This window comes from Carcharodon carcharias, chromosome 12 (assembly GCF_017639515.1).
Source record: "Carcharodon carcharias isolate sCarCar2 chromosome 12, sCarCar2.pri, whole genome shotgun sequence".
In the NCBI taxonomy this organism is placed as follows: domain Eukaryota; kingdom Metazoa; phylum Chordata; class Chondrichthyes; order Lamniformes; family Lamnidae; genus Carcharodon; species Carcharodon carcharias.
The window spans coordinates 31489504-31514098 of NC_054478.1; the positions used below are offsets into that span (position 1 = coordinate 31489504).

Below are 24595 nucleotides of genomic sequence, written 5' to 3' on the forward strand. Positions count from 1 at the left end.
CACCTTCATAATAATACAGGCGAGAGCATCTACACATATTCTGTAAAACACCATTTAGGACATAGTAAATACTGGGGCTACCTCTTAAAAAATGAGATAGGTGTAAGGAATGCAATGAATTCCCCCTCCATGGGCCATCTATAGGCCTCCTGAAAGATGCCCATTCCACAGCCCAGACACAAGAAGAGGCCTCAGTAGGTCCTTCAGGAACCGGTCCTTTTTTCATTATTTTTCCAGGCCACTCCAAGGATTTGAGAATATCAGTAAAATAGTGGCACACTTTAGTGTTAAACAAATGCAGTCACTACAAGGTGGGGGTGTACTTTGGGGGGTCCAGATGACGCCATTGACCACAAAGCCAAAATTTCTAACAGTGTCTCTGAATCTTAATTGTACATTATTGCCTAGAATGGGGGGGGGGGGCATTGTTATTCTTTGCATTAAAATGCACTGTTAATTTTGAGGTGGTTTTATTCAGCTTAGGGGCCCATGTTGTGGTAACAGCATCTGTCAGTGCACACTGACTTGTTGACGATTGATGTCATTGACAATGAAGAATGAACAATTGTGCTGTTAATCATGCAGGATTATTGAAAAAAATGATTAGCTAATGTGTAGAATAGCTACAGTAACAAACCAGATGCCAGTGTGGGGACTGATAGAATAAAATAGCACTGAATAAAGTCATCATGCCTGCCTGGACGTTTTGTAAGAACTGTCCAATTAGTTTGATTCCCTTCTCTTTCCCCCATAGCCCGGCAAATTTTTTCTTTTCAGTTAGATATCTATTTTCTTTTGATTCTACTTCCTATTTTAGGCATTGCATTCCACATCATAACTCGCTATGCAAAAAATTTCTCCACAACTCCCACCTTAGCCATGTATCTTAATTCTGTCCCTTTTGGTTACCGAACCTCTTTCCAGTTTATTTTTACTTACTCCAATAAAACCTTTCAGAATTTTGACCATGACTATTCGATCTCGCTTTAACCTTTCCTGCTGTGAGGGGAACAGCATCTCTAGTCTCTCCACATGACTGCAGTCCCTAATTTCTTGTTGTATAATTCTGGTAAATCTCTCTGAACTCTCTCTAAGGCCTTGACATCCTTCCTAATATGATGTTACCAATCCTATATAGTGGCTGACAGTGGTTGGCTTGTGAGCTCCAAGCTATTGCAAGGGTTTCCCTTTGGGGACAGAGACATAGGGATCAGGACATCCCCAGATTTAATCTTCAGTGTGTGCTGAATTAGCTGATCTTAATAGGTGTGCCAGCTTTTGATAGTAATCAGGAGCTGGGATGCTAGCTGCTTTGCTTCCCCCAGCCCTATCCCAGGATGACAGAGTGATATGTTGGCATCTCTATTGTTGCTTTGGCTGAAAAAGTCAACAAATCTATCAACTGAGTGAAGGCATCTTTTTCCAGTGATCCATCCTGCATTGCTCAAGAATTTCATGTTGGCTACGGATGGGACAGGGCTCAGTTGTGGTTTCCTTCCTCTCTGCAGACATTCCATTGTCTAAATAACCATCTGCAGTATAGCCACTTGAGTGAGGTACCAGAAGGTATCTGGCACCCATGTAACCATATGCCAGTAAACGTCAGTATTGTTAAGATACAAGGAAGAACATTGGAGGGATGGAAAAAATAATTGCTACTCCCAAGCACATCAGGCAGAAATGCACTCCCACGCACAAAGCCTCTCCTTGTTGTGCATTTTTTTTAAACTTAAGTGGTTCCAAATTTGCAATACGTTAGTGTACAGGCTTTCAATCCCACACACGCAGACATCATTAAAAGAACAACTTCCAGCATTCAGTGTTGGCACATGCAGGTTCAGATATCTGTACTGCCTGATTCAAACTTTATGGAGATTGAAAATCTTTGGTTGAGTTATATCAAGATCATGATGCATTTAGAAGGACTTTGCAATTAAACCATCACTGCTGGAGATTATAGGGATCCTCTCTCACCATCTCTTCTAGAATCACTACTTTAACTGTGGTTAGGATCTGAATTTTTAAAAATTCCTTCATGGGATGTGGGTGTCACCGGCCAGGCCAACATTTGTAGCCCACCCCTAATTGCCCTTGAACTGAGTAGCTTACTAGGCCATTTCAGAGGGCAGTTAAAAGCTAAGCACATTGCTGTGGACCTGGAGTCACATGTAGGTCAGACCAGGTAAAGATGGTGGATTTCCTTCCCTATAGGGCATTAGTGAACCAGATGGATCTTTACTATAATCGATGATAGTTTCATGGTCACCATTACTGAGACTAGCTTTCAGTTCCAGATTTTGTTAATTGAATTTAAATTCCAACAACTTTGGTGGGATTTGAACCTGTATCCCCAGAGCATTAGCCTGGGCTTCTGGATTACTAGTCCAGTGACAGTACCACTCTGCTATCATCTCCCCACAGTAAGTCGGTGAGACTCCGTGAAAAAAATGGAAGAATAATCTGATTTCAAAATTAAAGCTCTCATCAGACAAATCCATTAAAGATTGCAGACCACAGCAATCAATGACATTGAACATTGGTAACAGCCTGCAAAAGTTAAAGAAAGAATTGCATTTTATATTCTATCCAAAAGCACATTACAGCCAGTGAAGTACTTTTGAAGTGTAGTCATTGTTGAAATGTAAGAAATGCAGTGCCTAATTTGGACTCAGCAAGGCTCCAAAAACAGTAATGCGATAATGACCATGTCATGTGTTTTAGTGATGCTAGTTGAAGGATAAATATTGTCAGGACACCAAGGAGAGCTCCCCTGCTCTTCTTCAGAATAGTGGAATCTGTTCACCCGAGAGACCAGAGAGAGCCACAGTTAAAGTCTCATCCGAAAGATGGCATCTCCGACAACACAATGCACACTAGATACTGAATTTGAGAGTGAGCTTGGATTAGGTGCTCTAAGTCTCTGGATTTGAAACCATGACCATCTGACCAGAGGGGAGAGTGCTGCTCTCCATTGCTTTATGGCTGCCATTAAGATCAAATGCAGAAGCGATGTCTTGCATTCTGAAGGCACATTTATTTAGGCACATGTTTGCTAGGCATGATGTTGAGGCTTTAGAGATTGGGTAACATTGCATTTGTGACCTTAAAATACCAGACCAAATAGTTTTGATTCCCTTGGGTTGTTAATTTGCAGAATTGGAGTCAAAGAATCCCCCACCTTATCCTAAACTGAGTGCTAGTTCTCTTTGAATAATTGTACATGCAAGGGCTATGGGAAAAGTGAGAGTCCCAGGCCTACAGCTGAGTTTGAAGTAAATGTGCACCATCTGCTTGAGCCAAAGTAAGCTTTGTAATGCTTAGAAGTGAGCTGTAACCAGTTGTTTTAACACCACCGATACTTTGGCTTGCGCACGTAAATCCAAAACTTGCCCTGCCTCCGGCCTAAGGCACTTCTAGTGGAGTTGGGCAGTCACAGTGTTGGTCAGATTAAAACTGCTTGCAGAATTTTTCTATGTACAGCTTCTAAACTGTTCAGCACCATCGCTATTTGGTAAAGTGCAACTTTTTGAGCACAAGGCTTTCTAAAGCTTCTTAAAGATTACCATTTTTTTTATTACTTTCCAAAGCTTAGTTAAAAAGTACAACGCCCTGGCAAATATTTATCCCTTAACCAATATCACTTAAACAGATTATCTGCTCATTATCACATTTCTGTTTGTGGAATCTTGCTGTGCGAAAATTGGCTGACATATTTTCCTACATTACAACAGTTAGTTCATTCAAAATTGCATTGGCTGTAAAGCACCTTAGGAGGTCCTGAGATTTGGAACACGCTATATAAATGCAAGATCATGAAATCACCAGATTGTTGTAAAAACCCAACTGGTTCACTACCAGCCTTCAGGGGAGGAAATCTGTCATCCTTACTTGGTCTGACCTAGGCATGACTCCAGACTCAAAGCAATGTGATTGACTCTTAACCTGCCTCTGAAATGGCCTAGCAAGCCACTAGGTTGTGTCAAACTGCTGAAGAAAATTCAAATCAGCAGGACTGTGGATTTCCCAACACCAGATGGACTGCAGCGGTTCAATAAGGCGGCTCACCACCACATTCTCAAGGGCAATTAGGGATGGGCAATGAATGCTGGCATTGCCAACGATGCTCACATGCCAAGAATGAATATATAAAAAAAAACCTCTGCTGTGTCTGAACCAAAACCTGCACTCAGTTTGAGATAGCAGGATCTTTGAAATAAAGTTTGGATTCAATCCCACTGCCAGTTGTCTGTAACATGATGCTGAGTTTGTTGAAAGCAGAGATAAGTTATGCAATTAGATTGGGAGCAGTGAGTCTTACTGTGGAAAAGAGAGAAACTATTGGCAACAGCAAGGAGACACAAGCAGACCAAGGTTGAGAAGGAAAAGCAGACCAAGAAACCTGGAAAAGAAAGGAGCCAAAGGCATATCCTGGATGATATGCTGCACCAAAATTATGAAGTGTTTTGATAGAATGAATAGGGAAAGACACTGAATGAAAAGTCAATGAGCAAGGATAATCAGTTTAAAATTATCACGACAAGAATGAGGAGAGAGTTTAGGAGGATTGTTGGGGCGTGGAATGGTTTACCTCAGTGATTTGATATCATCCATACTTTTAAGGGAAAATTGGATAAATATTTGCAGGAAATACAGAGCTACAGGGAGAGAGCCAGGTCAGAATTGCGGTGGCAAGGGAGCTAGCACAGAAGCATTTGGTTGAATGGCCTCCTGTGTTGTAACCTTCTACAGTTCCTAGACTGATAAAGGCACAGGAAACAGCTGGGGATTTTTGTCTTGTCATTGTAGATCAGGTACATGGTAATTGTGCACCTATTATCAGACACTAATTCCTGATGTCCTTGCAGAAGTTCTGAGGGAGCTTCCAAAGGTGGGGCAGCTTGGTTTGCACAAGCCATTGTGCTTGGGACAGCGTTCTGCTTTCATTGTTCCAGTCGCACTGATTGGCCTCAAATTAATAATGACCATTTTGTTAGAGAGGGAAAGGGATCATCTTTTTGGGCACGGGCCTTTGGTTTGAGGGTCCAGATAGGGAGAAATTCAATTCAAAAGAGAAACAATAATTGAAAATAGCACCTGGCAGGGGAAGCTTGATATGCCAACCTGGAAGTGGAGAAGATGCCTTTTTTTGAGAGAAATATAATGGGATGGCAATTATAATCAAATTAGTAGGCATTTTCCAATTTGACCTCTACACTTTTGAATTGGTTCACCTCTTTCTCCATCCACCAGTCTCCTTTCTCTTAGTCAGAGGGATGCTTCATGTAAAAGGTGAAAGAGTAGATGGATGGTGTGACTTAATAAGGTTATAATTTCGCCAGCTTGTCATTGATCATTATATATGCTAATACAGAAACCCATTATCATAAAGTAACAATTTAAAAGCATAAATGTTTAAAATTCTCTTACAGCTACTGCACTGGCCTGAGGTAAGATGGCAGTGCTTAGGGTTATAACTATCTAGAAATATTTTGCTGTTCCCAGTCTACAACATTTACCAATTGCTCCAGCCTTTTTGAGGTAACAATACCACTTCTATTTCTCTCCCTCACCTTTTTGTGGAGAAATACACAGTTTTAACTTGGTTATGCTGCTGCTCTACAAATGGCAAGAATTCATTGTGCATGGGGTGTCACAACCTTGTTCCATGGCTTGGTACACCAGTGTGGCTTGATGGAGATTTGAAATGCAATGTGCAGCAAAGTCTGTAGCAGAGTCTCAGATATGGCACATAGGCTTTATAGCTCCTCATTCTGTCTTTGAAACTGTGCCATAAGATAATGTGCTGCATGACTGTAGTCCTTTTGTTAAGCTGAGAGTTTCACTAAGGTAAAATCATGCTAAGTAATCCTTCGGTAATCATGGTCCCACACTCTCTCCTGTGTTTTTCCTTTCATTCTTCAATGGAAATGTGAAAGCTTTGCAATGGCTTCACATATGGCTTTCCCGGTTATATTTCTCAAGGCTCAAGATTGACTCATGTTGAAGAGCTTCCCATGCTTCATTTTCCATAAAAGTTTAGGAAAATCTAACAGTTGTTATGTTATCAATAAGAGTGTTGATCATCAATCTAAAAGAGGTGGTTCATTCCCCAGGACAATGCCTTGACCAATCAGTCAAGCTTCTTGGTTTAAATTTTAAACAATGCTTAGCAGTTAACTGTCAGTCACCACCCACTGGTGGAATCTCCATGGCAAAACCTCTACCAATCAAATCCACATGCCAACCAATCAGCATTCTCTTCTCATACAGTACAAATATGTTGTTTTCCCTGACATTGGTATTTTCTTGTGAATTGTCCTGATGAATGCAAAACAAAAAGCTTCAACAAAAAATCTCTTTTTTTAGCAATACTAAAAGAAGTTAGGTGTAAGCACACATCCGAATTTGATTCCATTAGTGCCAGCAAAAGGCTTAAACAACACTGGATGAGCACCCATTGAATTGACCTTACCATCACTGGGGAAGACATGTAGTAGAGAGAGGGGCAGGTAGAAAGTGTGCTATGAATAGCGAGGTATGCTTTGATGATACAAAGAGAAGGCAGCATGTCGGGGCAGATAGCGTAGGAGACACTTAGGTAGCGGTAGCGACAAAAATGGGAGACACGCACACAAGGGGTAGTTGAAAATTGATGTAGTAGTGCGGGTTGAGGGGATCAGCGAAGCAAGAGTGATATGATTGGGAGAGGTGAGTGAGTTTTTCACAATATGCACTATAATGGATGGAACAGGTAAAAAGTGCTGTCCAGTGACTAAAAGCCTCACACTGTTGGAGGCAGATGGACAGTGGTTCACATTCGCTGATCTATTTGTACTGGTTGCCTTTACTGCAGCCTGACTAAACACACTAAACATAAACAGAGCCTTCTGCTTTACTCCACAGAAATACTGCAGCAAATTCCCCAGCTTTAATTTTTTTTTTTGTTTAAATTCCTAATGAAGTGCTTTCAGTTCAGCCTATTATTGAAACAATGGACTGGGATCAGAAGGACTGGAAATGGATTCTCTGAATCAAGTGTGGCGCTCAATGTAAGATCAAGCAGTTTTGGATGTGCAACAATGCACAGTATAATTCAGGACAATACTGAGTGCCCTAAAGATATGGGGTGGATGGAATCTTGTACTCTCCCTAGTGATCAGTTGTGGTGGCGGGGGTGGGGTGGGTGGCAGGGTGGGTGGGGTTTGATCAGGTGGGAGGGTGGGGACCCTGCAACCCTCCCACCTCCACCTTGATCAAATCCATGGTGGGAAGGCCCATGGACACCTTTCTCACCCAGTTGCCAATTGAAGTGGGCAATTATTGCCCACTTAAGGACCTCACCGCAGCTGGCATTAACCCAGTGGCAGGTGGGCACACCTTTTAGTCACTGGACAGCACTTTTTACCTGTTCCATCCATTATAGTGCATAATGTGAAAAACTCACTCACCTCTCCCAATCATATCACTCTTGCTCCGCTGATCCCCTCAACCCCCACCACTACATCAATTTTCAACTACCCCTTGTGTGCGTGTCTCCCACCTAAGTGTCTCCTACGCTATCTTTCCCGACATGCTGCCTTCTCTTTGTATCATCAATGCATACCTCGCTATTCATAGCACACCTTCTACCTGCCCCTCTCTATACTACATGTCTTCCCCAGTGATGGTAAGGTTGATTCAATGGGTGCTAATTGAGTGTTGTTTAAGCCTTTTGCCGGCACCATGCAGGGTACTTGTGGGCTCCTGGTAGGTGGGGTGGGGCGGGGCGGGGGGGGGGGGGGTTCCCTCATTGAAAGGTATTCAGTGACTGACCGAGGGACCCCAGCATCAGGAAGGGAGAGTTCCAGCTGCGAGACAATGCCCTGCCCTTACTGGCAAACACCCCGCTATGAACTCCCCTTCTGCCATCACTCAGTTGTGGCCTGGGATCCAGCAATGATCCGAGGCCTCAAATGGCTATCATACCGGCAACAGCCACTGCCTACCCAGTGACATTGCTGTTCAATAGAGTTGCTGGTCTCTTATTGGTGGGCAGCTCTAGGCAGGCAGGACTTCCGCCCCCAGGGTCCTTGATCCCAGGGGAAGGCCCACTGCTGTCCTGTCAAGTGCTTGAGTGGAACAAAACGCCATGAGCCTGCGTGAAAAGAGGCAATGCCGGAGAGGGCGTGTGATCTCACTGGCTCTCTAGCCAGCAGCTGAAACCCCCGTCGCCTCCACACGATTCCACCCATGAGGTGCGAGACTCCCTCCAAAAGGTCACGTCATCTGTAGTCCATAAAATGTCGTGTTGGCTTCCAGCAGTTTAGCGGACTCTCCAGCTTCTCAATTTCCAATGAGTTTAGGGCTCCACTTGTCAAAACAGTAGGCCCATTGAAGCAGTGCCAATATTCATCAAAGAGATATTCAGAGTGTTGTAACATTGTAACCACAATAAGGATTGTCGTTAATTCCTGACCTGAGCCACATCCCTCTGGAAGGGCACAGGGAGAGTTCTAGAGTGCTTCCTCAAAATCAGGAAAGGAAGTCCAGAGTTGTCTCTAGTTCCTTAGACAACCATAGTGCTTACATAGTTGGCATTGAAACATTTAAGGATGGAGTTTTGAAAGAGATTCAGTGATATTAGTGATTTTGGTTTGTAATAATCCAGATAATAATCTACTGGTGTGTAATGATTAAGATGCAAGAGAATGTGGTCCTAGAATGTGCATGGAAGAACCTCAGGATTGATTGCTCATGTCAATGGGATCAGGTTATGAGGAAAGAATGGAGGAAATTGAATTTTTTACCCTTGAATAGATGGGAACCTGTGGCGGTCGTAAGCAGGATAAATGAGGAAAACCTGGAATACTGCTACGAATTAAGCTGTGACAGTATACATCAAGGGATCACAAGTTCACATTGGTGAAGGGCAAACTTAAGAACAACTTTGGTGGTGATGTGTGCATTTCATTCAGGGAGTTGAGCTGCTGTGGCAACAAGAACCTTTACATGCATGTTGTAGCTTGGACCTGTGGATAGTGATGGTAGAGGCTCCAGATTTCCCTCCATCACATGGCTGACCAGGAATCTCCCCAGCTCTTACCACCTGCCATTGATGTGTGTTGGAAGGATTTACAGGTTGGCAATCGGGCTGTTCAGCCATGTTATGAATGCACCTTCCATGGCCATCAAGTCCTGGGGTGGGACTTGAACCTGGAGCTTTTGGTTTAGAGGCAGAGATACTACCACCATGCAACAAGACCTCCTTAAGGACTACATTATCAAATTCTTATTGAAAAAAGAGTGGTCAGTGAATGGAATTGCTACCCAAGAGTAGAATCATAGAATCACAGAATGATTACAGTACAGATGGAGACCATTTGTCCTATTGTGTCCATACTAACTCTCTGCAAGAGCAATTCACCTAGTGCTATTCCCTGGCCTTTTCCCTGTAACCCTGCAAATTCTACCTCTTCAGATAATGATCAAATTCCCTTTGAAGGCCATGATTGAATCTACCTCCAACACACTCTCAAGCATTGCCTCCCAGATCCTAACCACTCACTGCATAAAAAGTTTTTCCTCATGTCCTTATTGTTTCTTTAGCCAATCACCTTAAATCAGTGTTTTCTGTTTCTTGACCCTTCCGCTCATGGGAACCGTTTCTCCCTGTCTATTCTATCCAGACCCCTCATGATTTTGAATAACTCTATCGAATCTCCCCTTAATCTTCTCTTCAAGAACAGCCCCAACTTCTCCAATCTATCTACGTAACTGTAGTCCCTCATCTCTGGAACCATTGTCGTAAATTTTTTTTGCACGCTGTCTAATACTTTCACACCCTCTCTGAAGTGTGATGCCTAGAATTGAGCACAATACTCCAATTTCGCCTTAACCAGTATTTTATAAAGGTTTGGCATAATTTCCTTTGTTTTTGTCCCGTATGCCTCGACTAATAAACACAAGGATTCTGTAGGCCTTTTGAACAGCTTTGTCAACTTGTCCTCAGTTTGTCCTGCTATCCAGCCAGACTCCTCTGTACCTGCACCCCTTTTAAATCTGTTTCATTTAGTTTATATTGCCTCTTCTCATTCTTCCTACCAAAATGCATTCCTTCACACTTCTCTGCATTAATTTTTCGCCAGGCTTTGGCATGTGGGTGTCAATGGATGGACTGTTGGAAAGTAAGCAAACCTCGAACTAATGAGGGCATCCCAGGCAGCAACATGCAACACTGATGAAACCTTACCCACATCATAGTGGAGGCAAAGAATCTGGAATCGGTTAAGATGCAGTTAGATACCGATATTGAGAGTTGAAGATTATTTCTAGATGGACGAACTATGCAGAAGCTGAATTACGTTTCTCATCTATGACTATCTATCTCACACACACACACGCACACACACACACACATACAGTCCTAATTTTTCCAAACCTTATCTCAGAGGCACTGAGACCATCTGTAACATCCCTCACACTTTCTTGGCTAAAACTACCATCTCAATGCAGACTTGGGGATTCAGCTTATAGCCTTCACGATCTGCATGACATTGAATAGTTATTTGCCTACTAAGGCATCAGCGAGCTGGTATTAATATGTGAATGTCTAAGGTTCAGAATGCTCTGACTGCTCCCGTGCCAACATCACTGTAGAACCAGAGAGTGCATGTCAGAAACAATCAAGGCAGAATGTTATTTTGCTTCACCCTAGTCAGGGTTTAGCATTTCCTAATCACCGCTCAGTATGTTTAATGCTATTAATGAGGGGTCTGCTTTGGCCTAGCTGAGATAATGTTAAGTAACAGTTGTTTTGGGCAATTGGATTAAATAATAAATCATCCTGAAATGTAATGCACAGGGTGGCGGAGAGGGTGCACTTGCATATTAGTTGCGTTGCATGCATACTATTCACTTATTTATATAGTGTGTGTTTAATTTTCATCCCCTCCTCCTGAGGCCACCTTTCTTCACCCACACATACACAGATTAGAGCTTCGAGGATCCTGGCTGAACCTCTCGCTGGGGGGATTTCTGCTGTAAATCTTCTCAGATGATTTCCAAGCGCTAGTGTATTCCAAGGGTATTCCGAAAACAAAGTGCTTGTCTCTTTAAAATAATATGTGCTCTTTGCTCGTTTTGTTGTTGAGGCATCTGGATTGCATCAGTCTTTTTTCCAGGCATTAGTCTGATCAGAAGTAACCTCATCTCAGCTTGTTGAATAGTCCGTTTCTTCCTCCTGGTCTTGTCAGTAAGCATAAACAACAAGTGGGTGTTGAATATTTTTTCATCAGCTCATCCAACTGCTCCACATTTGTTCTTGTTTAGCCTTTCTGAACTACAGAAGTGGGGAATTTAGTGCTGTGCTGCCTGTCTGCCCAAGCACATTATCCTCAATGGACCTATAACATGCGGTGCTACGCAGCGGGTAGGGCACGCCATTTCCGAAATAGTGCCGTTGCCTATCTCAGCCCCCGGTGGCTCAGCGAAGGATCCACGTGAAGCCCAGGCATACAAATCCGAGCCATTAACTATCAGCTGGCTCGGAACTGAGGTCAGGCAGTCGCAGTGAAGAGTGCGTAGCACAGAACAAAAAGTACAAAGTAACGACGCACCTGCAGAATCTCATTGCATCTCACAAGCAATCAGCTGATTTTCAAAGCTTTCATGTCAGGATTGCGAAAAGACCAAATGTAACGCTTTAACTGAGCCGATGGCATTGCCTCCTTTGAAAAACAGGCATCATATTTGGGTCTCCTTATGATCATTTGACATGTTAATGACTTCAGAGAGCTTCAACAGATATCTCGGCACTGATTGAGATTTTGAGAAGTGCGTCAATAAAGTGAATTTCTGGCACCAAAGATGCTTTTGAAAACTTTCACCAGATTTAACAAGCCAATTCTATTTATAAAGGTAAGTCAACCTGATTTGGAATGTGTCCGCAACACTGGAACATTACTTGAACCAAAATAGTTGCGGTAACTACACAGGTCTGTGTTTAAACAAACAAAAGCACAACTCTAAATTTGGCTTGATTACTCTGAATGCACATTGCTTCATTTTCTGTTTTCTTTCTCTTCATTTAAGATTACTTCAGTTGAGTTCTTTAAACCTCTTAGGGGTAGAAACTTATCTTGTTTAGCTGTTCAAAATGGGCATTATTGGATTGCTTGTCTATTATACAAAGTACCTGATGGTTAATTCTATTGACTGCAGCAGAACTGAATATCAGAGGCTGCGAATAACAGGTGACCAATCCAATAATACTCATTTTGCACCACTGCTAGTGACAAAATTATACCCAGTAGTCTTTATTGTGAGTCTGTAGTGTAGTTCTGCATTGTGGGTTTATATTGTGAGTTATAGTTTAAGTCTGTACTGTGGGTAAATATTATGAGTATGTAGTTTACATCTGCACTGTGAGCCTAGACTGAGCGTCCATACTGCGGGCCTATGTTGTGCGTTTATGGTGTAAGTCTGTATTGATTAATACTGTGGATCTATATTATGTGTCTCAAATAAGAAAATGTAATGCTCTATATAATGAGCACAAAATAAAATTACTTAAAATGTGCAGCAGCTCCATTAGCATCAGAAAGGAGAAAAGACCGTTTCACATGTGGGTGAGGCCTTTCAATGGAAAACATCCAAAAAGCCAACTCCTCCTTTTTCCTTCAAATGCTGGCCGACCTTCTGCCCAAATTTAACATTGTTGATTTTATTTCCGACTTCCAGCATTGACTGTTTTTCACTTTATCAAGACGACTTGCAGTCCGACATTTCCACTGCAGACAATTGGACAGGGAAATGGCTCAATGACCGGTGTGACAGGGCATCATGCAGGACTTCTTGGATCCTTGGCAGAGGCTACAGTGACAGCAGACGTCTGATTGTATTGCTGGACTGTGCCTGGCACCACACAAGCTGGCTTGAAAGCAAGTGCCCTTTCTGAACTGTGGAAAAATTAGATATGATAGTAAACTTTGCTAAGCTCCACACCTAGTGCAGAGGCTCAATCAACAGAGCTATAGATTTGAGAACTGGGCTCAGAGGTTAATGCCCTTGATTTTCTTCTCTCCCAAGTTTCTGCTGGAGAATCTTAATGATTAAAAATTTCTGGAGAGCCGCGATTCACTCCCAATAGCTTCCATTCACAATTCTCTGGTATGAGCGGAGCCTTGTACAATATAATCTGTAATATATATCAGACTTGCGGATCCTGCCAATGAACTGCAGACCAGCTCCCAATAAAGCTGCAGTAGTGTAACTGTAAACCCTAATCCTCTAGTGTAAATGTTGTGACACTTCAACAGCAATACACATGCAAGTGCACATCTACATGGTGGAGGTATCAGCAGCCTGAAAACTATATTAAAGCAGAATCAAGCACTTACATAAAGCCAGAACAATTAAGAACAGCTAAAAAATCCCAGTTGTGAATCCAAAGATGTGATGTAATTTAGGCGACCATTCTCAACCATTCAAGCTTTGCGCTTTTGGTTTATGAAGCACTTGAATATATTATCACCTTGTAAATGTGTTCATGGCCGCATTCCACATTCCTTCCCTGCCTTTCTCTCTATATACTATTAATTACTGTGAAAGCATGGGTTTTTACATCACATATGAAAAGTGCTGAAGTGGAGCCTTGATATTTGATCACGTCACTACCTGTGACAGTCACATCACCAAGTAATGAGTACTCTCTCTCTCTTCCAGTTTATTCTTCTCTATGTTGTTTTTGCTGCAATCTTATGATGTTTGACCTGACACCCTTAGATTCTCGAATCCTGGGTGTTTAGAAACCCTAATTGGTACAATGTGTTAAACATTTTACAGGTGATTCCTCAATCTGTAGTTTTTAATTTAGTTTTAATTAAAATTTAATTCAGTAGATCTTCTCAGCAGGAGTTTAGAAAATTATCAAGACAGGAAAATATTTTCGAGCTTCCATTTTCTTAAGTCAAAAAGTGCAGGCAACAGTCAATGATGTAGGTAAACATGTGCCTTGATTTTTCAGTTTACCATGGCATTTGCACATGTGTGTGTTTTGGCCTCTCACCACATTCTGACTGTTTTTTGAGTGACTTCCAAAGCTTCTCTGTCAACACGGCAAATTCTTTTCCTATTTGCAATCCAACTTGTCTGAAGCCAATCTGCGTGAAATGGCTTTTAGTGCCCAGAGCATGCAAGGCAATGTAGAATTTCCATGAAGATAAATCGCAGTTAACGAGAAAAGAGAAAGACATGTGCTCTTCCCCATCCTTTTCCTCCCTCTCCATTTCCCTGTGCTTCTCCCCCCACCCCCCCCAAAAAAAAACATAATGGAGAAGGAAAGCTAGGACAAACGCAATTGAATTTGAGTTAAAGCATTGGGAGAGAAGAGGTGCAGAGCAGAATATAAACCGCTGACGGTTTATTAAAGAAAAGCAGTGAAGGTTAGATGGATCATGGAGGCACAAAACATGCTGTGAACAATTCAAGTGTACTTGGCTGAGACCGTGCAGATGTTAGCATCTGCATCATAGGCTGACCAAGCATACCCAGAAGTAAAACAACAGTAAAAGCTGGGAAATAAGAATACTGGTCTGAACTGGTCTACTATACCTTAAAATGGAACGCCAGTAAAAACTGGGAAGTAAGAGTACTGGTCCGAATTGTTTTTTCCTTCTGGGTACCCAGTGGGCTCCATTACCAGCTGTGCCAGCTGCAGGATCTGGGTGGAATCCTCATTCCAAATCCCGCATAATAGGATTAGATGTGATCTAAATCAAATAATGAGTGGGTCATATGTGTAAACAGAGCCACTGTTTGTGAGGCACTTCCACCCGGCTGCTAATCACTTGAGAATGACTTGTAAGCACAGGTACAAGAGAGCCATCCTCTTGTTATTTTGAAAGTCTCGTAATTCTGCTCTGCTGAGACTTGCTGCTGAGAGCAGTGAATAAAAGCTTTTATCCAACTGCGACCCGAGACACACTCTCATTTTGCCCGAATCCATCAGGTTCTGCCACCTTCCTGCCTCATAGTTACATTGCCCCCGTCTCCCATGCAAGTAATGGATGAGATGCTGCCGAGTATCATTGATTCTATAGAAGCCATAGGGACCAGAACGGCCCAGATGACTTTGTGCTCCACTTTCCTTTGAGCTAAGCTTGAGTGATGATTGGGCCACAACAGCTGGACTCCGAATTCTCCAGGCTAGGAATGGAAACACTCAAAACTATCAGAGATAGTGAAGGAATTTAACTGAGCAGTGAGGCATACCAAGGTCCTGAATTTCACTGCCCGCCAGACCAGCACCGGCTATTTTTTCCTCTCCCAACTCTTGCAAACGATAACAGGGCAGATCCTGCATCCCTGGTTCATTTCCCGTTTGTCTGTCCTCATTCCCACCACTCCTCGAAGCCACCACATGAATCATGGTGATAGGATTCAGATTGCAATGGAAATAACGCCAAATCCAACAAGTGGAGAGATGGTACCTATAGAACCCTCCTCACTCCATTGCTTACCGACTGACGGCCAATGTCCTTGTGCAATCTTTCGCAGCCTGCACCTTCTACTAGTGTTGCGCTTTCTTCGAGAGCTGCACCTCCTGCCTCCTCAGCACTGCTGGCAGCCTTGCTTGCATACACACACCCCCATCTCCGTCCCACCCTCATCCTGCCCCTCTTACTGTCTTCCCCACCTCGTGTCACAAGACATACCTCAGGCTGCTCCCAGAAAGGCAAGGAGCCCAAAATGCTGTCCAGTCCTACTGAAGGCCAAACTGCTTGTGGAGTCTCATCAGTCAACAGCCGTTTGCACCAATTATTTAAATGAAGCTCAAGGTCCAATTTCAGGGCAGCCTTTCAGTTCATACATCGAAACAGGGCCCAAATTCTACCCTAGATGAATTTCTGCCCCCTCCCCCTATCATCACTCCCCACCATTTTTCATTTTCTTCTATCCTGTGAATCAAACACATTAAAACTTGGCCTAGAATTTAGAAGCTTCCCATGAAGCAGAAAAGCACATGCTTGTGCCTGTTTCTGTAGCTATTTTGTTTCAGGGAAGAGGTCACCAGCTTTCACTAGAGGCGATAGCTTGATGGGCACCACTCCAAAACAAGCATGTATGAGGGACTAAGACCTCACCCTGTATATTTTTTTGAATAAAACATACCTCTGTATGCTCATTGCTATCTCTGATCATTTCAAACTGGACAGAGACCTGAAAGGGCTGAATCCATATCTGTTTGTGACCCAACAAAAGAAGCTACCTGGCAGTATCGGGGAAACTTGCACACCATTATCCCTGAAGAGTCACTAACGCCCCCCCTGTGGACCACACAGACCAAATTCAAAGAGAGCTATACAAAGGCCATCTGCATTTCACGATCCCAGCTGGCCAACAAGAGTCCGCTCATCTGCTAAGACAAAGCGCCCTACAACCTTCCTTTCAATTCTTAATGGTCAAGACATTTGTCAAAAACAGTGTGGAGAAGTGGGAGTCATGTGACATGGGCCTCTGGCTTGTGGAGCCAGTAATATTTCCCTGCTGAACTGCAAAGCCTCAGTCTACCTTTATTGCCAACTGACCAGCAGCCTCACAGACAAGGAGATCTGGCCCAGGTTGGACCCCTGGCCCCATCTGCACTGTTTCTGCTGGAAGTTCTGCACCATTACCCACAAGATTGATTCATCTCTCCATGGCTATCTCATTGTGTGAAGGCAACACCAGCAGAAAAGTGAATTATCCAGCATTGGCTTTCAACCCACCAACCTCTGTGAAGGCATACCTCATTGGATGTTGATTCTGGACCCTGGAACCCATGTGAAACAATATTTCTTTTCTCTGTGGTCTCTGCACTATGAATCTTTTCTTTCTCTATCCCCTTTTTTTGTATGAATGCAAAGGAGGCAACATTACGACCCTCCTCCCATGTTTTGAGTGTGTATAAATAAACTAACCCCTTGTGTTCATCCAACTTGAGTTTGCTGTGGGTTATTAATAGAAAATTGGATTATACCAAAATCAAGGGGTTAGGAAATATGCCGCCACTTATAAAGGGGGAAGCAAATCAAAAACACCTTTCTGTTTACAGACAGGTGTTGAGAGAAGAAATTACTACTGTTTAAATTAACCCTCCTCCTGTCCGTAACACATGGCCGACCAGAGGACTCCCCTGCTTTTACCGCTCGCCATAGACATATGGAAGGATTTACAGGTCAATAATCAACCTGTTTGGTTAAATTATGAATGCACCAAGCCCTGGAGTGAGACTCGAACCAGGAGCTTCTGGCATAGAGGCAGGGATGCTACCCACTGTGCCACAAGACCACTTCTCCATTTAAACTTGGCAAAATCAGTAAATAGTTAAACAAGTTTATGAGTGCTGACAATATTGGCTTCAACAGGAGGTCCCACCCAAGATGTTAACCGAACTTCCTCTCGGACTGATTTGCTGCAAATTTCCAGTATTTTTTCTGTACGTCGGAATTCCAGCTCTCGCAGCTTTCCTCTTAATCTCTTGTAAACTGCAGCCCCTTGTCCTCCTCTCTCAATAGACGCAGTATTTAACATCCCTGCAGCATAATGGCTCGAGACTTTCAGAGGCCTCAAAGACCCAAATTAGAAGAGACAGAAATGAAATGCCTGTTACTCGTTATGTATTGGAAAGGTCCCAGACCAGTCTACTAAACATGACATTCTCCAACAGAGCTTTACAGATTAGGTTTACATTTGTTCAGCCGACCAGCAGACACACCAATAAACTCGAGCTGCTAGTGGACGTCACACCGATGCCTGCAAATTAATGGGGGCCAATGTCTGAGCAGTCATCATAGACATAAATCACAGGAAATGGGGGGAGAAATGAGTACAAGGCTTTTCTTTCTATTTAGTAATTTATCATGGGAAGTGGCACATTAATAAACACAGGTCCCCCGAGGTGAGGGGATAACAGAGATAAATATGACTGCCAAATCTAACTTGCATCTCTGAGCCCACAGAAAGCAGAGGACTGTGGGAATTCAAATTCAGGTAATATAAAGCTTATGTGTTTTTCTTGTACACATTTACGCACTTTCTTTTAACTTTAAACAGTATTAAGTCAATTGTTCCCACAATCACTGTTATTTCAGCACACTGTAACTGAGCAGCATAATTCTGCTTCAGACATAAGTATTTAAGTATCATTTCTACTGATTGGCTAAAGAACCAAAAGGGAGATGAGGTGAATTTTTATTTTTAGGTAGAAAGTTGGTACCATCAGGACACACTGCCTGAAAGGGCGATAGAGGCAGATTCAGCATTAGCTGTCAAAAGAGAATTGGGTATGTCCTTGGAAATGAAAAAGATTTGCAGGGCTAAGGGGAAAGAGCTGGGGAGTGGGACTAATTGGATAGCTCTTTCAAAGGAATGGGTGAATAGGTTCTGTTTATGCTGTGAATTAAATGAGCATTATCTATCCTGAAAATGTTTGACCAATCTTTACAATGGTTTGTTTGTAAGTGCAGAGTGCAGTTATTGAATGACTATGGGATGCATCATGCCATTTGTTCAAGAATTTGATGTGGTAGGGTTAGCACGTGGCATTTCTAACGAGCCAAACAATAAAACGCTTGCCAAGTACTTCTCACAGTGACCCTTTAAATGTTTCAGAGACGTAAACAATGAAAAAGCAGAGTTACAACTGGTTTATGATTGAGTTAAAACTCCTGATATATCTGGTAGGTTGATGAAGTATTATACTCAAAAAGGGGATGAGCTGTGAAGTTTTTTTTTACCAATTGAGGATTTTCTGATGTTCTGCAAGTGCCTGTGTATTGGAAAGAGACAGGGACAACCACTATAAATGAGCTGCTCATACTTCCAAAAGGGTTCAAACTGTAATAGCGTTTAGAGGAATTAAAATGAATTTCTTGAGAAAATACCTTTAGGTGTCAGCAACTGTTCAAACTTCCAAGCCTGACAAAGATTTGCTATTGTACTTATTTAAGCTCCTACACATATTTCTTAACAAATCATGTATTATATATCTTGATTTATGGGAATATTGGGTGGATTTTAACTGTGTAAGTGAATGGGTTTTGAGTGAGTTAAAATCTTGCCTATAACTTCCAAACATGCTGAGTAATATCAGCAATTTCACTCTTACCAGCAGTTTACCTTTGATAGAGAGACCATCTAAATAGAGCAAACTTGCATCACTAGTGCTGTGCACTTGCTGCTAGTGTGCAGCCAACTTGAAACTTGCCTCTGGCATCCAAAGATGATGCTTTTAACTTGCTATTGTTACCCAAAACCTAACTGTCAGCTCTTAAAATGTCAGTGTGCGGAAGGGTTCCCCACACTCCCACTTTGGGTGAGAGTCTCCCAAAATGGGCGACCAGTCTCCCGAGTGCTACTATTGGCAACTTGGGAAAAAGTCTTTGTCAGTGCAGTTTGTGGGTGTGCTGCACCCTTGGCTGGCATGGCTTGCAACCGAATCATATTGCCTGAGCTTTGCTGGTCCTGCCATATTCAGAAGTCACCGCTTCATTACTGGCCGTAAAAATGGTGGCAGCAGGGCCAGCGTAAAAGTCATTAAACTATATTTCTAAAAACCCGATCCGCATAGATGGCAACGCGAAGCGGGAGCTCAGAGACACCGGCACAAAGAGACGGAGCTCCAGGGCCAGCGTAAGTCACCTGGAAACTCAACGACCCCTGAGGGAGCAACTGGAGGAGGGGCAGAGAGAGAGAGGGAAAGTAATACAACCTGGCAGAGAGAGAGAAACATAGCCTAGCAGAGTATAGGAGGGAGAGAGGGAGCTACAGAACATGGAGGAGAGAAAGAAACACAAACTGGAGAATGGAGGGAGGGAAAGAAGGAGAGAGAAATAAACTGGGATGGGAGGGAAATAGAAACATAAACTGTAGGAGGGAGGAAAAGAGAAATAAACTGGGGAGAGAGTGGGTGTTTTGGCCTGTGATGTGTGTTGTTGTACAATGTGTTTTATTCCTGGAGTCAGGCAAGTTTGATGCTTTTCTCTGAGGACTGTGTTCATCTCTCTGAAGCTAGGCTTCAGCACTGTGCTGTGGGGAGTCAGTTTGGTTTTGATTTTTATTTATTATTTATTATTTTTATAACTTGCTGCGTATTGTATAGCTTCAGAAAGTAGCACAAAATCTTTAATTATGAGTTATTTATATCAAGGATGTTTTTATTGAATCAGTGGAATACACTTGGTGTTCCTGATTGCGGTTGACATGGTAGAAACATCACAGAAATTGTTTTAACTTAAACATTAGTTGTCCTTAAACCTTCCTAATCTTTAATTATCTTGCTAGAAAACAAAATAGGCAAAGTACATATAATAGCATTCCCAAACAGCATGCAGATACCATGTGATCAAATGTCATGTGCATAATCATTATATGAGTGGAATAATGTGATTGGATGCCATTAAACCAAATGTCACATGATCAAATCTCCAGGAATATGTCAGCTACCTTAACACTGGGGGTATGCTGAGCAGAACTCTTCTTAGTTTGGTTAACTATGTCAATCACAGAACTTTGCATTTGGATGCTCAAAAAATGGCACAGTGGGCAGTATAACTGTGGCTGCTCACTTGCATTTCACTTAAGAATGCACCCAGATCGCATAAGTCCAGTGCAGTATAATTCCGAAATAAAAGAACAAAAATAAAAAGATTCAAGTATAATGTGCACTCTGGCGAAGATTAAGAAGGCAGAGGTTTTTGTGAGCTTTCATCCCACTTAAACTAAACAGTTTCATTTCTTTTAAGCTCTGTCTTTGTGAGATGGGAAACACAGCATTTGACAGAACTGGTGCAATCTCTAAGTCCCAAGGCTTTAAATTGCACTGAAGAAAATTAAGTTCTGATTTATGAAAGAAGTTGTTTCTATTACAGTCAATAAACATAAAGTTTGGTGGAAGCAATTTTGTTTGTCACTGATCTGCCCGCTTTCCGTCTCTCAGTCTCAAGGTTCTCGAGCCCTCGTCCTGCTGCAAGAATGAGCAGAAAGCGGGCCCTGTCCATCTCCCCGCTGTCTGACGCCAGCATTGACCTGCAGACTATGATCAGAACATCCCCCAACTCTCTGGTGGCCTACATCAACAACTCCCGAAGCAGCTCAGCGGCCAGTGGATCATACGGGCATCTGTCAGCTGGTGCGATCAGGTGAGGCATTCAGCATTGAGCAGTCATTCAGTTTGCCCAAGTAGACCCAGCTTTGCCTGCTGACCAATTGTGATTGAGACTGGATGGTTCATCTATGGGATAATTCGCACATAGCCTTTGAGTCTTGATGAGTGATTGTCATGCTGTCTGCATCTCAGTCAGACACATCTCTCAGCAGTTACTCCTCTAATTAAAGTCGGCATATTGGCTGGCCGAGTAACAAGTGCTGATTAGAAGGGGTCATAAGTTCATAATGCAGTTCTTTCCAAATGGCACAGAACTTTCTCACATGTACATTAAGTTAGATATGTAATAGAGTTATTAAGGACAGCCAGAGATTCAGACCATTGAGCTGCTGAAGATAAGAATTTTGCTGTTAAGTCTGTCTTGTAGGCCGCTTTGCGTACCATAACATATTCTTATGATGTAATAGGCCATGTTGTGTATGAATGTTTAAATTCCTGTCTGTGCTATATTAACGGCGGCACTAACCCATTTACTTATAAATCTGCTGATATCCCTTTTCAAATCACAGGAAGTGGAGTTTGATCCAAGTACTTTAACCGTTCAATCAATAAAGCAGTAATTTCTAGATTAACATACTGCCCACTACTACAAAAGCCAAATTGCAACAAATTGAACCGTAAAAGCAAATGCATTTTAAAGAATCACATTTCCATTCCTGTAAGTAAATTTAGAACAAATGTTCTCTGGAATGTGTTGACACTGATCCTAGATTGGAGTGACCGCATCAACTTCCTGTTTCCGCCCAATTCAAGGCCAGTGTGGAAAGACACATGGATGGCCTTCCCACCTAAATGCTAATTGAGGCCCTTATGTGGGCAATTAATGTCAACTTAAGGGCCTTATTCCACCGTCGCTGATATTCGACCAGCAGCAGGCGGGAGAATTACCATGCGGGGTGGGGGACCCCACAAAGTGAACCCTATCAGATTTGCTGACAGCTTTCAGGGTGACTCCCTCACTCAAAGGCATTTGATGCATAACTGAGGGACCCGGATTTGAGAACAGAAAGGGGTCACTGGGAGCCACCTGCTTCCCCTTTCTTCAAAACCCCTCTTCTCCCTCATCCCACCCTCCCCCAGCCAGTGACAACCGCTCCCCCCTACCCTCTCCTCACCTGTGGCCTGGGTTCCACATGAATCCTAGGCCCTTGGTGAGTGCCTGACCGGTAGCAGCCACTGCTCCCGGTGGTGTCACAGGCAGCGGGAGAGCTGGCGGCCTCTGATTGGCCGGCAGGTCTTGGGGGTCCAGATCCACACCAGGGATCCTGGTGAAGGACCAGTGCTGGCTAGTTAAGTTCCTGAAGTACTGTAGATGCTGGAAACCTGAAATAGAAACAGAAAATACTGGAAATACTCCGCAGGCCTGGCAGCTTCTGTTGGGAGAGAAACATTTCTGCTCAATGACCTGTGACTGAAAGGTCATTGAGGTGAAATGTTGACTCTTTTTCTCTCTCTCTCTCTCTCTCTAGATGCTGCTGGACCTGCTGAGTATTTCCAGGATTACTTTCAGTTGCAGTACCGAGCACACTGAGGAGTGGTCTACCATGAGTTATTCACTTAAAGGAGTTAACTCCTCCCATCTATACATTTTTTTTCAGAAGAATGTACTTTGATTCTCAAAATCCGGGGCAGAAAGCTGTGTTCCTAAAGAGATGAAAAGATTTCCTTAAATAATTTTTTGAAAAAAAAGCTATATTTGGTTGGTCAACCACAGCAGATTTCATTGAACTTGCTGATTAACTCTATTTGATGTTTTAACATATTTTAAGATCAATTCTCAAAGCAGAGGTGATGCATCCTCTTGGATTGCCACAAAACAAGAACTGACCCATTTTTTGCAGCATGTTGTTCTTGGTTACTTGCAGTATGTTTGGCACTGCACTGTTCCAATGTTTGTAGAAAAGAAATCTGAATCTTTTTTTTTAAATTTCGGTATTGTTTGATTCCAGCCCAGCATTTAGCTTTCCTCATCCCATCAACCCAGTAACTTTCCAGATGCACCAGCAGATACTGAACCAGCAACGCAGCCTGAACTCTGCATTCGGCCACACCCCGCCCCTTATACAACCATCACCAACGTTCGCTCCACGACAGCACATGTCCAGTACCTCTGCAGTTCTGCCACCTAGTCAGGCCAATAATGCCTCGTCTGAAGCTTCCCAGGTAAGGCCTGGGTTTTCTGAGGTACTGCAAAGTAAGCAGGGGATAGGGAGGAAGGGATGGTGGTTGGGGGGCTGGCGGTGGGAGGGGTGACGGTGAGGGGGCTGATTGGCTGGTGGTGGTGGTGGGGTGGTGTTGGGAGGGGTGGCGGTGAGGGGGTTAATTGGGTGGTGGTGGTGGGGTGGTGTTGGGAGGGGTGGTGGTGGGGGGACTGGCAGGAGCATGGGTCATGGGATCATGAGTGGTGCAGGGGCACCTTCAAATAATGAGTACAAAAGTGAGGAAGTGGCTTAGCACATTGGATTCTTACCCCAGAAGAGCTGGGCTCCAATCTAGCAAAAACCAACAAAACGTATTCTTTCTCCACAGATTGTCTCAAAACAGTTCCCACGAATGTGGAAATGTTCCATGATTTTAGCTGTAGTTAGCAATAAGTTAAAATTAGCACTAAGTTAACATCACTCAGGGAGACCATGAGATTGGCCAGTATGGAAAATGGAAATGTCACAATAGTAGAGTAAGGAGTGGTGTTCAAAGTTTTATGAAGAGGATAAAGTTATGAGTTGAACGTTAAGTGTTCTATTTTTAACCAACTTTGTACCTCACATTGCAGTATTCCATCCCCTAACACTGATGTATCTTAGATAAAAACAAAAAACTGCGGATGCTGGAAATCCAAAACAAAAATAAAAATACCTGGAAAAACTTAGCAGGTCTGACAGCATCTGCGGAGAGGAACACAGTTAATGTTTTGAGTCCGTATGACTCTTCAACAGAATTAAAGAAAAATAGAGGAGAGGTGAAATATAAGCTGGTTTAAGAGGGGGGGGGGGGGTGGGACAAGTAGAGCTGTATAGAGGGCCAGTGATAGGTGGAGATAGACAAAAGGACAGAGGTGTTGAATGTGGCGATATTATCTAAGGAATGTGCTAATTAAGGGTAGAAAGCAGGACAAGCAAGGTACAGATAGCCCTAGTGGGGATGGGGTGAGGTGAAGGAATCGATTCCATTTTCGACCTTCAACACCTCTTTGTCCTTTTGTCTATGACATCTTTTGGCAATCTCCACCTATCACTGGCCCTCTATCCAGCTCTACTTGTCCCACCTCCCCGCCACCCCCCCCCCCCTTTAAACCAGCTTATATTTCACCTCTTTTCTATTTTTACGTAGTTCTGTTGAAGAGTGACACGGACTCAAAACGTTAACTGTGTTCCTCTCCGCAGATGCTGCCAGACCTGCTAAGCTTTTCCA

At 43.0% G+C, this 24595-nt stretch overlaps 1 protein-coding gene across 12 annotated transcripts in view; it reads left to right on the forward strand.

Annotated features, from left to right (window-relative positions):
• Positions 1-24595, forward strand: part of gli2a (GLI family zinc finger 2a) — a 357210-nt gene that overhangs the window by 280937 nt on the left and 51678 nt on the right. For 11 of the 12 annotated variants that reach the window (XM_041200500.1, XM_041200501.1, XM_041200499.1 and 8 more), the window contains 2 exons: positions 20957-21158; positions 23134-23347. In XM_041200500.1, coding sequence (XP_041056434.1) covers positions 20957-21158; positions 23134-23347 — 416 coding nt within the window. Of the gene's footprint in view, positions 1-11809; positions 11896-20956; positions 21159-23133; positions 23348-24595 lie in introns of those variants that run through there. The other variant, XM_041200510.1, reaches the window with a different exon arrangement.